At 40.7% G+C, this 12,791-nt stretch overlaps 1 protein-coding gene across 2 annotated transcripts in view; it reads right to left on the bottom strand.

Annotated features, from left to right (window-relative positions):
* exoc4 (exocyst complex component 4) overlaps positions 1-12,791 on the bottom strand; it is a 509,047-nt gene that overhangs the window by 407,150 nt on the left and 89,106 nt on the right. For both annotated transcript variants that reach the window (XM_078553055.1, XM_078553056.1), the window contains exon 6: positions 9,181-9,358. In XM_078553055.1, coding sequence (XP_078409181.1) covers positions 9,181-9,358 — 178 coding nt within the window. The remainder of the gene's footprint in view (positions 1-9,180; positions 9,359-12,791) is intronic.

The raw sequence follows: 12,791 nt of genomic DNA, 5'->3' as shown, positions 1-12,791 counted from the left end.
AATCTGACTCCCAGTTACACCCCCTTTAAAGCATCAGTAAAAACAAGATTGATTTTAAACAGACTCACGCAAAGCACGCAATGCCCTGGACAGGGATATTCACAGTGAATTCTCTTAGGTTCGGTTCCTATGGGCAGCAGCTTGGTACATAGAGGCTGGGGACTTTTCGCACTTGTTAGATCTTTGAATTCCTTCTCCTTCACATAACCCTATCTCCTTTATACATGTTTCTCTCTTTTTAATGCAAATCCCATTTTTCCAATATGCCGTTGGACTTGACCTTTCTTAGAATAAAAATCTTTTATATTACCAATTTTATCAGTGAGCTTTGGGAAAAATAAATACACTGCTTGGCTTCTTCTGGCTAAGTGTAACATTTCACTCTCTCTTTTGAAATTCAAACCACTCTGGTTTATCTAAAGATGCAAATTTTCCTTTATACCTCTCATTCTAAAACTTCAACCATGTTTACTTATTTAGCATTTCAAACCTAGCTTCTCTTCTGATACATCAAAGCCTTCAGACCAGCTGTCTTTAATTCAGTTAAGTTACTGAGGCACTAAAGCGCGCACACACACACCTATTCAGACCCCACTATTCCAACTTTTCAATAAATCACAATTACATTGTCAACATTATAATGTTTTCATGACACCTCACTGAATGGCTGAAAAGGCTTGAGGGGCTAAATGTCCAAGTGCTGTTCCTGTGCTGTGATCACGGTTAGCTACACAGTCTCCTCCAGCTGTAACACATAGCACTTTCCTAACTTCATTTTCCAGAACCAGATTCAACATTGCTTATTCGTTCTTGGACTGGAAACATATTGATCAAGCAAGTTCTCTTCTACACATCAGAAATTGGTCTTCTTTCTTACACTTAACACTATGTTTTAATCAATATACATTAGAGTAGTTAGGGTCTCCTAATATTTCTGCTAAATAATTATTGCACTTTTGAAATTTACTGACTGGACCCTTTGGAAGGGTTGAGAATGGATGCCACAATTTATTCTGCCTCCAACCGTACCTCTACACAACAAAAAATGTGCACAGGCTAACACTGCCAACTGCACATGATGTGTGTAAAACCATCATCAAAAGCCTGATTTACACAGATACTCCAGAGCTGTTCTAATATTAATTGAAGAATATCTCAGTTAGATAAATCTGTCATTTACACTGTGCATTTAAAATAACAGAAAATTTGATGGGCAGAATTTACAGAGAATTCAAATTTATCCAACTCTTGTTTTTCTTCATGTCTAAATCAAATATATCCAATTACTTCATGTTCATGATTTCTTCAGACATTCTTTACAAAAGGCTACTTACCATTTGGTATTATTACAACTGCAAAGACTTGCCAAAAAAATGTCTGAAGAATACAGACAATATCATGCAGTAAGTTGACAGATAAGCTTTCCAACAGCTTACTTCATGCTGCACTCACAGAAATAAAACAAAACAGCATCAAGGCTCACCTAAACTGACCCATTACACTAAACAGTCCATTTTGATCAACACTGGGTAATAAATTATTAATCAGAGGGATGAAATTACAGTGTGTTGTCCATATGTGGAGTGAAAGAAAGTACAAATCAGAACAGAAACTCAAATGAATTCTCAAAATAGGATTTAAAAGTACACTTAGGTACAGGATTTCTTTTTATTCATTTTTATTATTATTCTTATTCAGCGTTGCTGACTAGGCCGGCATTTATTACTCATCCCTAATTGCCCTAGAGAAGGTGATGGTGAATTGCCTTCTTGAACTGCTGCAATTCCTGTGCTGTAGGTACACTAACAGTGCTGCGAGTGAGGGAACTCCAGGATTTTGACCCAGCAACAGTGAAGGAACAGCGATTTATTTCCAAGTCAGGATGCTAAGTGATTTGGAGGGGAACTTCCAGGTGGTGATGTTCCCATCTATCAGCTGCCCTTGTCCTCCTAGATCGTAGTGGTCGTGTGTTTGGAAGGTGTTGCCTAAGAAGCCTTGGTGAATTCCTGCAGTTTATCTTGTAGATGGTACACACTGCTGCTACTGTGCGTCAGTGCTGGAGAGAGTGACTGTTTGTGGATGTGTTGCCAATCAAGCGTCCTGCTTTGTCCTGGATGTTGTCAATCTTTTTGAGTATTGTTGAAGCTGCACTCATGCAGCCAAGTTGAGAATATTCCATCACACTCCTGACTTGTGCCTTGTAGATGGTGGACAAGGATCATATGCATGAAACAAAAGACTTTTCACAAAGTCAATTTTTATGTGCCAGCTGTTTCCAGTGATAACGAACTATTTTATGCACAGATATTGACTAAGTTCTTAAACTACTATAACAAGTTTAAAAAGAATATTCTGCATTATCACAGAGCTTTACTAAACTGAGAGTTTGTCAATTGCCTCCCAGCTGTCTGGCATCATCAACAGAATGATACAAATGAGGCAGGTCAGAATGATAAGAACTCTTAGCCGGGTGTCTTGAAGCTCCATTTAAAACTTCTCTCACCATAAACTGTCAGTTTGAAAAATACATCAAGGACATTTTTGGCAGAAAACTGCAGTAAATGCAGTGAAATGTCAACCTGCAAGTCCAAACACACAGATCTTATAAATTGAAATAAGATAAAACTGGGGGAAGCAAAGTCAACTCAGTCTGCTGGCAACTGGATAAACAACTACTTTGGCAAGGTTCATTTCCTTGCTTTTATCCACATATAATCCTATTTTGGTTTCCCAAATGGTCTCTTTTCCTAGCCCATCATAAACTATACTTGCAAATCTAATCTTCTTTAAAAACTATTCAATTTCTTTCAGGATTATCTCAACATTTCTCATTCCTGATGCAAACTTTAAGTGTTTAACTGAAGTTAAAGAAGATTTATGTCTGACATTCAAGGTGTCCTGTGATAGACTTGTACTGTTTCCTTTCCAGGTTGACTGAAGAAAAGAGGTTTAACAACACAAAAATAAGTCATTTGGCTGAATGTCAACATGACAAATCACTGCTACAACAATTAAAAGAAAGTATCTGCATTCATTTCGCGCATTACGCAATCTTAGGCCTGCTGAAATGGTTTGATAACTAATTAAGTACTTCTGAAATGCAGTCGGTTTTAATGTAGGAAACAGCAAAATCCTATAAACAGCAGTACAATAAATGACCAAATTATTTGTTTTAGATGCTAGTTGAGGGATAAATATTGATCAAGGCCCCAGAACTGCTCTGCTCTACTTTGAATAGTGCGTCTGGATATTTTTCATCCATCAGAGAACTCAAGTTGTGCGTCAAGCAAACCAGGCAAGGATGGCAGATTTTCCACCTTGAACAAATGAAGCAGTTTGTTTTTTATATTGCTGGTCCACATATGACCAAACTCATTGAATTCAATTTCACAATTTGACACATTGGAATTTGAACTCAGATGCATCTCATTGCTGTTGTGCTCACTCTATACCCACCCACACCTACCGAATGGAAATGTTATAATTCTTTTTATATGGTTTTATTCACCTTCACTCTCACTTAGAATAAGTTATTTATCTAAACCCCGAGGTCAGTTTCTCCACACCCTTGAGCAGCTTTGGAGTACATAGCCTCATTCTTCCTTTTTCCTTCCAAAATGCAATACATGACATTCAGGTGAGGTGGGTGACTGCCCTTGTGACCACATGTGACTGAGTGTGGCATCAAGGATTCCTAGCAAAACTGGAGTCAATGAGAATCCAGAGAAAACTCCCACTGCTTGGAGTTATGTCTAGCACAAAGAAAGATGGTTGCAGTTGCTGGAGGTCACCTCAGCTCCAGGACATCACTGCAGGAGTTCCTTAAGGTAGTATCCTCGGCCCAGCCATTTACAGCTGCTTCAACAATGACCTTCCTTCCATCTTAAGGGCAGGAGTGGAGATGTTTGCTGATGATTGCACAATGTTCAGCACCATTCACAACTCCTCAGGCACTGAAGCAGTCCATGTCCAAATGTAGCAAGACCTGGACAATATCCAGGCTTAGGCTGACAAGTGGCAAGTAACATTCACGCCACACAAGTGTCAGGCAATGACCACCTCCAACAAGAGAGAATCCAACCATTGCCCTTTGATGTTCAATGGCATGACCATTACTGAAAGCCCCACTAGAAACATCCTGGGGATTACCACTGACCAGAAACTGAACTGGACTAGCCATATAAATACTGTGGCTACAAGAGCAGGTCAGAGGCTAGGAATCGTGCGATGAGTAACTCACCTCCTGACTCCCCAAAGCCTGTCCACCATCTACAAGGCACAAGTCAGGAATGTGATAGAATACTCCCCATTTGCTGGGAAAAGTGCAGCTCCCACAACCCTTAAGAAGCTTGACACCATCCAGGACAAAGCAGCCTGCTTGATTGGCACCCCATCCACAAACATTCACTCTCTCCAGCACCGACACACAGTAGCAGCAGTGTGTACCATCTACAAGATGCATTGCAAGAATTCACCAAGGCTCCTTAGACAGCACCTTCCAACCCATGACAACTACATATCTAGAAGGACAAGGGCAGCAGATAGATGGGAACACCACCACCTGGAAGTTCTCCTCCAACTCACTCACCATCCTGACTTGGAAATACCTCGCTGTTCCTTCACTGTCACTGGGTCAAAATCCTGGAACTCCCTTCCTAACAGCACTGTGTGTGTACCTACACCACGTGGACAGCATCAGTTCTAGTATGCAGCTCACCACCACCTTCAAGGGCAACTAGGGACGGGCAATGAATGCTGGCCTAGCCAGCGATGTTCACATCGCATGAATGAATAAAAAAAAATTCATTGCCTTTGCCAACCTGTGTTCATCTGAAATGTTATCATTCATCATATTTTTGGCAACATATGATGCAGCTTTGCTCCTCGTGTAGTCACTTTAAACTGGGTGCTGCACACAGAGATTCTCTACTGTCCTCGCGGCTTTGCATAAGGAAGGTGGGAATAAATGTAAAAACCTGTAGAACAACATGGTTGATAGCTACCTGCAACATTTTTCAGGATGGTGAGCTGCTAATACATACATGAGAGTAATACTTCATATTAATTGCTGGGCTACAAGACAATAACACAATAATTGTTAATCATCATATCTTGTTTCTGGATGTTCAGTTGTCCTTTCTCCCAGTGTTGGTACATGGCTCAAGATAGCCCCCTCCCCCCAACCCCCCAACCCCAACTCCTCCTGCCCGATGCCCTTGAACTGATCTTGATTAACAGTTTGTTTAATTGCGTAAAATACATTTTCAATTTTCTCTTTTCACCACTTTAAGTCAAACAACAAAAAAGTATATTAAACCAGGCTTGTCCAACCTTTTCTTGTGGAGGGGGCCACATTTCAATTCTCCTCACACACGGGGGCTGATGAGCTAATTTCAGAAAGATAAGGTTTGGTGCAAGATTAAACATCAATGTCAAAAAAAAAAAGCTGACGTGTGATCAGAAACAACTGAGCAAAAAAAAACAAAACAACCACAACAACAAATTGAGAATTACGCAGGGGGAACCGGGGATGGCAGGGGGGAACCTGGGAGAGCCGGGAGGTGGGATGCGGGGAGTACCGGTGGAGAGCTTGGGGGAAATGCAGCTGGGCCAGAGCACTGGCAATCACAGGAAAGCATGGTGAACTTGCGCTCCAAAGTCTCCCTCTCTCCATCTTCAAACACTCGCAGTTGCCGGTATACACTGCTCCTTCAATCACAGCCTGTTTCCCTCTCACGCTTGATGCTGATTGGCTCACTGTTGAGCCCATCAGCATCAAACATGGGAGAACAACAGGCTGTGATTGGAAGAGCAGGCCCCTGAAGTCATCTTCAAATACACCGAGCCATCTTACTGGCATTTTCAACATCATTATGAAGGCCACTGGTATAAAGCAATTTATTAGGCAGGCTTTTGCATCCCTGTATTGCTGCACAGATGAAAGCAAAAGAAGCACTCCATGCATTATTCTTTAACAAGAATTTCACCAGGAATATCAGGTGGTTCATGTACTGTGGAGAATTGCTAAAGGATTTCTGGAATGTTATGGTTCTGAAGGAGAGAAAAATCCATGAGGCTTTATAAACTAATGAAACCTGCTCGTTCTGTTCTTATACATGTTGAATTTTACTTTTCAATGTGCTGATTCGCAGTTTGTAGCCCAAGGCATACAGTCAGTCAGTTGGAGGGGGGTCCCATGATGTTGTTCCAAGTGTATCTACTGTTGATTCACCTAGGGCACACTACATCCCAGATCGTACTCAGGCATAGAAAATCAGGCCTCGCCTGTGGAAGCCATTATTTACATTGGGTAACGTCAGGAACAACGTATAACTTTAGGCTTAATTTATATTTGTGTTAAGAAGGGCGGAACATGGTTTCAGTTTCATTTAGTTTTTTGTGATCTTGGTGCCAGGAAGTCTGGAGGGCCCCTTGCAAAAAGGTCAGATTTTCTGGATTTGTTTTTATACATGCATTTTTAATCAGGTTTTACGACCTTTGAAGTGAAGAGAGGAGTTACAAAGGAGTTAGTATTTTAGTGATTTTGGGAAATAAACACAGTAGAAAAAAACAATGCTGTTGTCAAGTGACAGGGATCCAGTAACACACAGAGACACAGGGAAATGCAGAAAAGGAGCTTCGAATGTGTATGCCAGAGTGTGAACACAGAAGTTCTAAGCTCTCTGTTAAGAAATACTGCAAGGCTGTTGGGGACTGAGTTTAGAGAACTCATGTGTTTGCTGTGCAGTTGAACTAACAGTTGAGTTAAGAGTGTGGTTTTGGGTGCCTCAGGGAGATACACCAGCTGGGGAAAAAAGTATTTAGTGAATGCTCAGGGATCTTCCGGAAGAAGACCGTTTGCAACTAGGTCAGCCAGAGCAATTTGCAGCCTGAGCAAGAAGCCTTGGTGTTAAGGTAGTGGTAAATCTTCACTGGGTTTGTGTGTCTATAATGGCATTGCTGGGATAAAAGGAATGGTGTGAGTTTGAATCATTTTCTTGCGTTTGAATTGAGATCTTTGCAACCTTTTTGTGTGGTGTAATATAGTTCATTTTTTTCCTTGATTAATAAATGTTTTATTCTTTATGTTAAAGTTGATCAGTAAACTCCTGTGAATTTATTCAGTAACCTTCCTCCACATTTTTTTTTAAAAAGAAAAACAATGTTGGGATCTATCAAGCCAGGTTTCACTCTGGGATCTGACTTTTCGTTGGAGCAGAGCAGACTGAGGGGTGACCTGATCGAGGTGTACAAAATTATGAAGGGCATGGACAGGGTGGATAGGGAGCAGCTGTTCCCCTTAGTTGAAGGGTCAGTCACAAGGGGGCATAAGTTCAAGGTGAGGGGCAGGAGGTTTAGGGGGGGTGTGAGGAAAAACATTTTTACCCAGAGGGTGGTGACGGTCTGGAATGCGCTGCCTGGGAGGGTGGTGGAGGCGGGTTGCCTCACATCCTTTAAAAAGTACCTGGATGAGCACTTGGCACGTCATAACATTCAAGGCTATGGGCCAAGTGCTGGGAAATGGGATTAGGTAGGTAGGTCAGGTGTTTCTCACGTGTCAGTGCAGACTCGATGGGCTGAAGGGCCTCTTCTGTGCTGTGATTCTGTGATTGTCCAGTATTATCAGCTGGGATCGTAACAGTGGAAACAAATGTTTCCAGGGAGCATTTGAATCAATAAGTCATTCCACCTACCAATTAAACAATGCAGCAAAAGCATTGTTTCAGTTTATAACTTGTCCTTGAAATCCAGGTCACTCAGAAATCTGTGATAGTTTGTCGGATTCCTTAGTGGGGAATTCAAGAGTTTTGTGGAAGCTGAATAATGTATTTTTAATTAGGAGAAAAAGGCTTTTTTTAAAAGAAAAACTCCAAAATAAGAAGGGTGACAGATACTCATCACAAATGTACCTTTGGGACAGGAAAGGGAACTTCTGAGGCAGCCTTTTCACCATGCAGTACACATGAAAGAGTTGAGGTTCCACTTCTACTTGCTGCAGTAAATAATGCCAGTGAACATTGAAGGTTTTACAAGTTACAAGTATATTGAAGGCAGCTGTAGTTTTTCAAACAAACAGTTAAATATTTACATTTAAATAACTTGCAAGTGTTTGAACTAGTGGCCCTCTGCGCAACATCAACTTATGTAGTGTATTTATATATGGAATTGTCTGCAGCAATTGAGCAGGAAGATGCTCAAGAAAAATCAAGCACCTTCTCCCAGTGTAGAAAAACTTTCTTTCACAGCACTTTTCTTAGCCTCCATCCTATCTCACATTGCGATGTGTGGTAAATGGTACGATATATATTCATTCCTACATCTGTTGTTAAGTCAAATCCATTATTTAATCTACAAGCACATTATTTACTCTACAACAGTGGAAACATAAGATGTATTTGATTGATTATTAATCTATTTGAATATTCAAATGATAAGCCATCAACAGTGACATCATCAACATGGTCCTGGGAAAGCAGCATCATGCATGGTGGAAGGGAAGAGAACAAAAGAGTGATTTGACCCGACCTCAGTAATACTTATGCACTGCAATAAAGTTATTTCACCAGAGGTCATTTGGATCTGCTTCCCATACACACATCTTTGCTTGCTTTCTCCTGAACTTTACAATGGTCTACAATTTGCCAATCATCCCAATGCTGCAGTGTCTTGATTTAAGAGTATACAAAACGTGAGGTCTGGTCATATACAGAACAGGACAATTATAAAAGTAGCAAAATATTTGCCCCAAACTGACAGAATATCTCAGACATACAAGCAAACCTTGCAATAAATCACCAAAGATAAGCCAGTATTGAAATTATAGAGTTAAACAAATCTGCTTAATTACTTTTAATAGGTTCAGAAATATAGATGAGATGGGGGAGGGGGGAAATGGGAGCGATTCCAAAGAAATGGAGATGAAGAGGATGGGAGGATAAAATTTTCAAAATGGATTTTGTGTTTACTCTGTACAATTTGCAGTACAGGTTCCCAAAAAATACCTCAAACTTGCCATTAATTCAACATGCTGTCCCTTTCCAACAGTGAGGCAAGCTGAAAGAGACCAGCAAATGAAAGCACAAAGCAACAGTAGAGTTACAGCAGACTAAATGAAGTAATTGATCATCCTCCTGGGATGCTGCAGTTTAAATAGGAGAAGTACAATGGGCTTTGGTTTACCTGAAGCACACTCTGGATCCTAGCCCACACTTCTGCCATGTCGTACAGTTTGATCTCGCTCACATTCAAACCAGAAGGCGACACAACCATTTGGTGAAGATAGCCGAGAACAATTTTATGGGCAGCAGCTACAGCGTAGAATTTTTCAAACAGCAACTCCAGAAGCTCCAGTAATAACCTAAAAATAAAATCAAATACAATTCACAGTCTGCCAAACTAATAAGATGCTTGTTAACAAAATGTCTGATAGGCCAGTTTCCTTTTCTGCATTTCTGAGCTTGTGCTGTTCTTACTATGAAGATCACTAATATTGTTGTAAAATCAGGACAAAGGGGAAATCCATTCATTTTGAAAACTGCATGAGATTTTATTCTCAAGGTATGGGAAAGCAAAAGATAACTTATGCCAAACTTTCATCTTCAATTTCAATCGGTGGGTTAAAACTGACTCACTAAATTCTACGTGCAGTAGAATTTATTTTTATTTATTCATTCATGGGATGCGGGTGTTGCTGGCTAGGCCAGCATTTATTGCCCCTCCCTTAAAGCCCCCGAGAAAGTGGTGGTGAACCACCTCCTTGAACTGTTGGAGTCCATGTGGTATAGGTACGCACGCACTGCTGTTTGGAATGGAGCTCCAGGGTTTTGACTCAACGACAGCAAAAGAACTGTGATATAATTCCAAGTCAGGGTGGTATGTGGCTTGGAGGGGAACTTGCAGTTGGTAGTGTTTCCATGCGTCTGCTGCTCTTGTCCTTCCAGGTGCTTGAGGCCACGGGCTTGGAAGGTGCAGTCGAAGGATCCTTGGTGAGTTGCTGCAGTGCATCTCGTAGATGGTACATAATGCTGCCACTGTGCTTCTTTGGTGGAGGGAGTGGATGTTAATATAGTGGATGGGGTGCAAATCAAGTGGACTACTTTGTCCTGGATGATGTCAAGCTCTTCAATGTTGTTGGAGCTGCACTCATCCAGGGAAATGGAGAGTGTTCGGTCACACTGCTGACTTGAGCCTTGTAAATGGTGGACAGATATTGGGGAGTCAGGAAGTGAGTTACTCGCTGCAGAATCCCTAGCCTCTAACCTGCTTTTATAGCCACAGTATTTGAATGGCTGGTCCAGTACAGAAATTCAGTGTATACCTGCTTCTACTGTTACACGTGCATCAGTTAATGTGGTGAAATGGTTACCTTGCATGACCATACAAGGCACAACTGAAAGTAAAATTTAGATTGATAATCTTTTCTGCTCCAGTGAGCAATCCAGCCTTCATAAAAATCATCTCGCCCTTAAATCTTTGCCAACCACACTGCAAGCACACAAATGACAACTGAATCTTGCACAGAAAAAAAGTACAGTTTTAAACCAATATAAAAACTGTTAATCTGATAGCTCTCGAAGTGCTTACTTAAAGTGGTGCTTAAAACAAGCCCCACTCAAATGTCACATTGCAAATTTCTTCCAAAACTTTATTACTTGGTGTGATAATCTTAACACCAGTGACTGCAAAGTCCTCATTTCACAATAAGTATAAATGCTATTACATCAAAAGAGCAATCAAAGTATTGTGGGGACTAAGGACTATAAAATCTGCAGGACTGGTACTTGAAAAATAGTCCTTTTGAAAAAGAGGCGCAGTTGAAATTAAAAGCAAAATACTTCGGATGCTGGAAATCTGAAACAAAAACAAAAACAAAAACAAAAATTGCTGGAAAAACTCAGCAGGTCTGACAGCATCTGTGGAGAGGAATACAGTTAACTTTTCGAGTCGGTATGACTCTTCATCAGAACTAAAGAGAAATAGAAATGTAGTGAAATATAAGCTGTTTAAGGGGGGTGGGAGAGTTGGAGCTGGATAGAGGGCCAGTGATAGGTGGAGGCAAAGGAGAGATTGCCAAAGATGTCATAAACAAAAGGTCAAAGGGGTGTTGATGGTGTTGATAAATTTATACATTAGAACCCATTTCCTTGTTCAAGATATAATGTTCTTTCCCAGCAAAGTCCCTCTTGCCTATTATGTAACTACATTACACAGTTTCATCATCTTGTGCTGCAGAACCCTTCCTTCCTATCACCTATAGATGTTGTTCTCTGAATATATAGATGCATATACATAACACACACACTACTTTTAGTGCATTAATTAAGCAGATGCATTTCTCCCAAGGCCTGAGACAGCCAGGGTGCCTTTAGGTATAACATGTCAGTTCCATTTGTAAAGCTTATTAAGTTTCCACATTCAACAGGCTAACAAAAGACGACAATGAAGTTCTTGATTCTCTCTTTACTACCACAATTTTATGAAGACTGGGAAGAATTAGTTTCTGTCCACTTACATCTTCGCAATTTGTAATCTTATTGATTCTTGGAAAACAGGTCTATCAAGACAATTTGCACAGAAATGGTCATTTCTTGCAGCGATGTAGTCCTCAATTTATCACCATTTCAGAGCAATTAAGTTAGCTTTCCAAGAAAAATGATGGAATTCAAATTGTAAACACTTAACTCTGAAGAAGCTAGATACATGCCACAGCGCAAATACACAAAATATTTCATCAGCTACAAACAAGTCTATGCACTTCATTATACTGCATGCTGTACACTTTCCATAAAGGAAGTACACATATCATGTCAACTTACTCTAAATGCAGTAAACAGCAGGGGCATGATGGGTAACTGATAAACAATAAAGACCTCATGAGGTTAACCTGATAGCTCTTAAGCAACAGTTGACAATGAAGCAACAACAATGCCATAATTTGAATACAAGTCCTACTCATTCTTCATCAGGTATTTGGCTTTGGAGATAATTATTGAACAGAATGCATGCAGTCAATGTGGAATTACTGCCAATGAATGGAATCAATCACTAGGAACATCCTTAAGGCCTCCAATTATAAGTTGAAACCAGGCAGGCATTTTGTTTTAAAATTCCTCCATTTTCCCTATTCAATCCTCCTTTCCTAAAAAAATGACTTCAGCTCATGTGCAATTCTACTGGTGCTGACAGCTGCCTAACACGAAATGTACCCATCCCTTCTCCATCCATTAATCTAGGCTGAATCTGGCCAAGCTGATCTTATCCTTCTCCAATGTCCATACATGTGCACGTTTCTAGCAGGCATCACTCAACAGCTTTCAGGAGCCGGAACTGTAGCCTTCTTTTCCGCTTCCTTGTCCACTGGAACATAAGAAAATAAGAAATTGAGGCAGCAGTAGACCATAAGGCCCATCGAGCCTGTTCCGCTATTCAATCAGAATGTGCCCATGTTTTAGATTACCCAACCAGCAGAAACAATCTCAGCATCCACCCTATCAAGCCCCTTCAGCATTTTATAGATTTCAATGAGATCACCTCTCATTCTTCTGAACTCCAGAGAAACAAGCCCAATTTACTCAGCCTCTCATCATAGGACAACCCCATCATCCCAAGTTACCAATTTAGTGAACCTTCGCTGAACTGCCTCCAATGCAAGAATATCCTTTCTTACGTGGAGACCGAAACTGCGCACAGTACTCCAGATGCGATCTCGCAAAAACCTTGTGCAACTGTAGCAAGACTTGTTTATTCTCATACTCCAATTCCCTTGCAATTAAGGCCAACACGCCATTTGC

The sequence above is a fragment of the Cetorhinus maximus genome, chromosome 12 (assembly GCF_964194155.1).
Source record: "Cetorhinus maximus chromosome 12, sCetMax3.hap1.1, whole genome shotgun sequence".
In the NCBI taxonomy this organism is placed as follows: domain Eukaryota; kingdom Metazoa; phylum Chordata; class Chondrichthyes; order Lamniformes; family Cetorhinidae; genus Cetorhinus; species Cetorhinus maximus.
The sequence above is the reverse complement of the archived record's forward strand: the minus strand, read 5'-3'. Positions and strand labels throughout refer to the sequence as shown.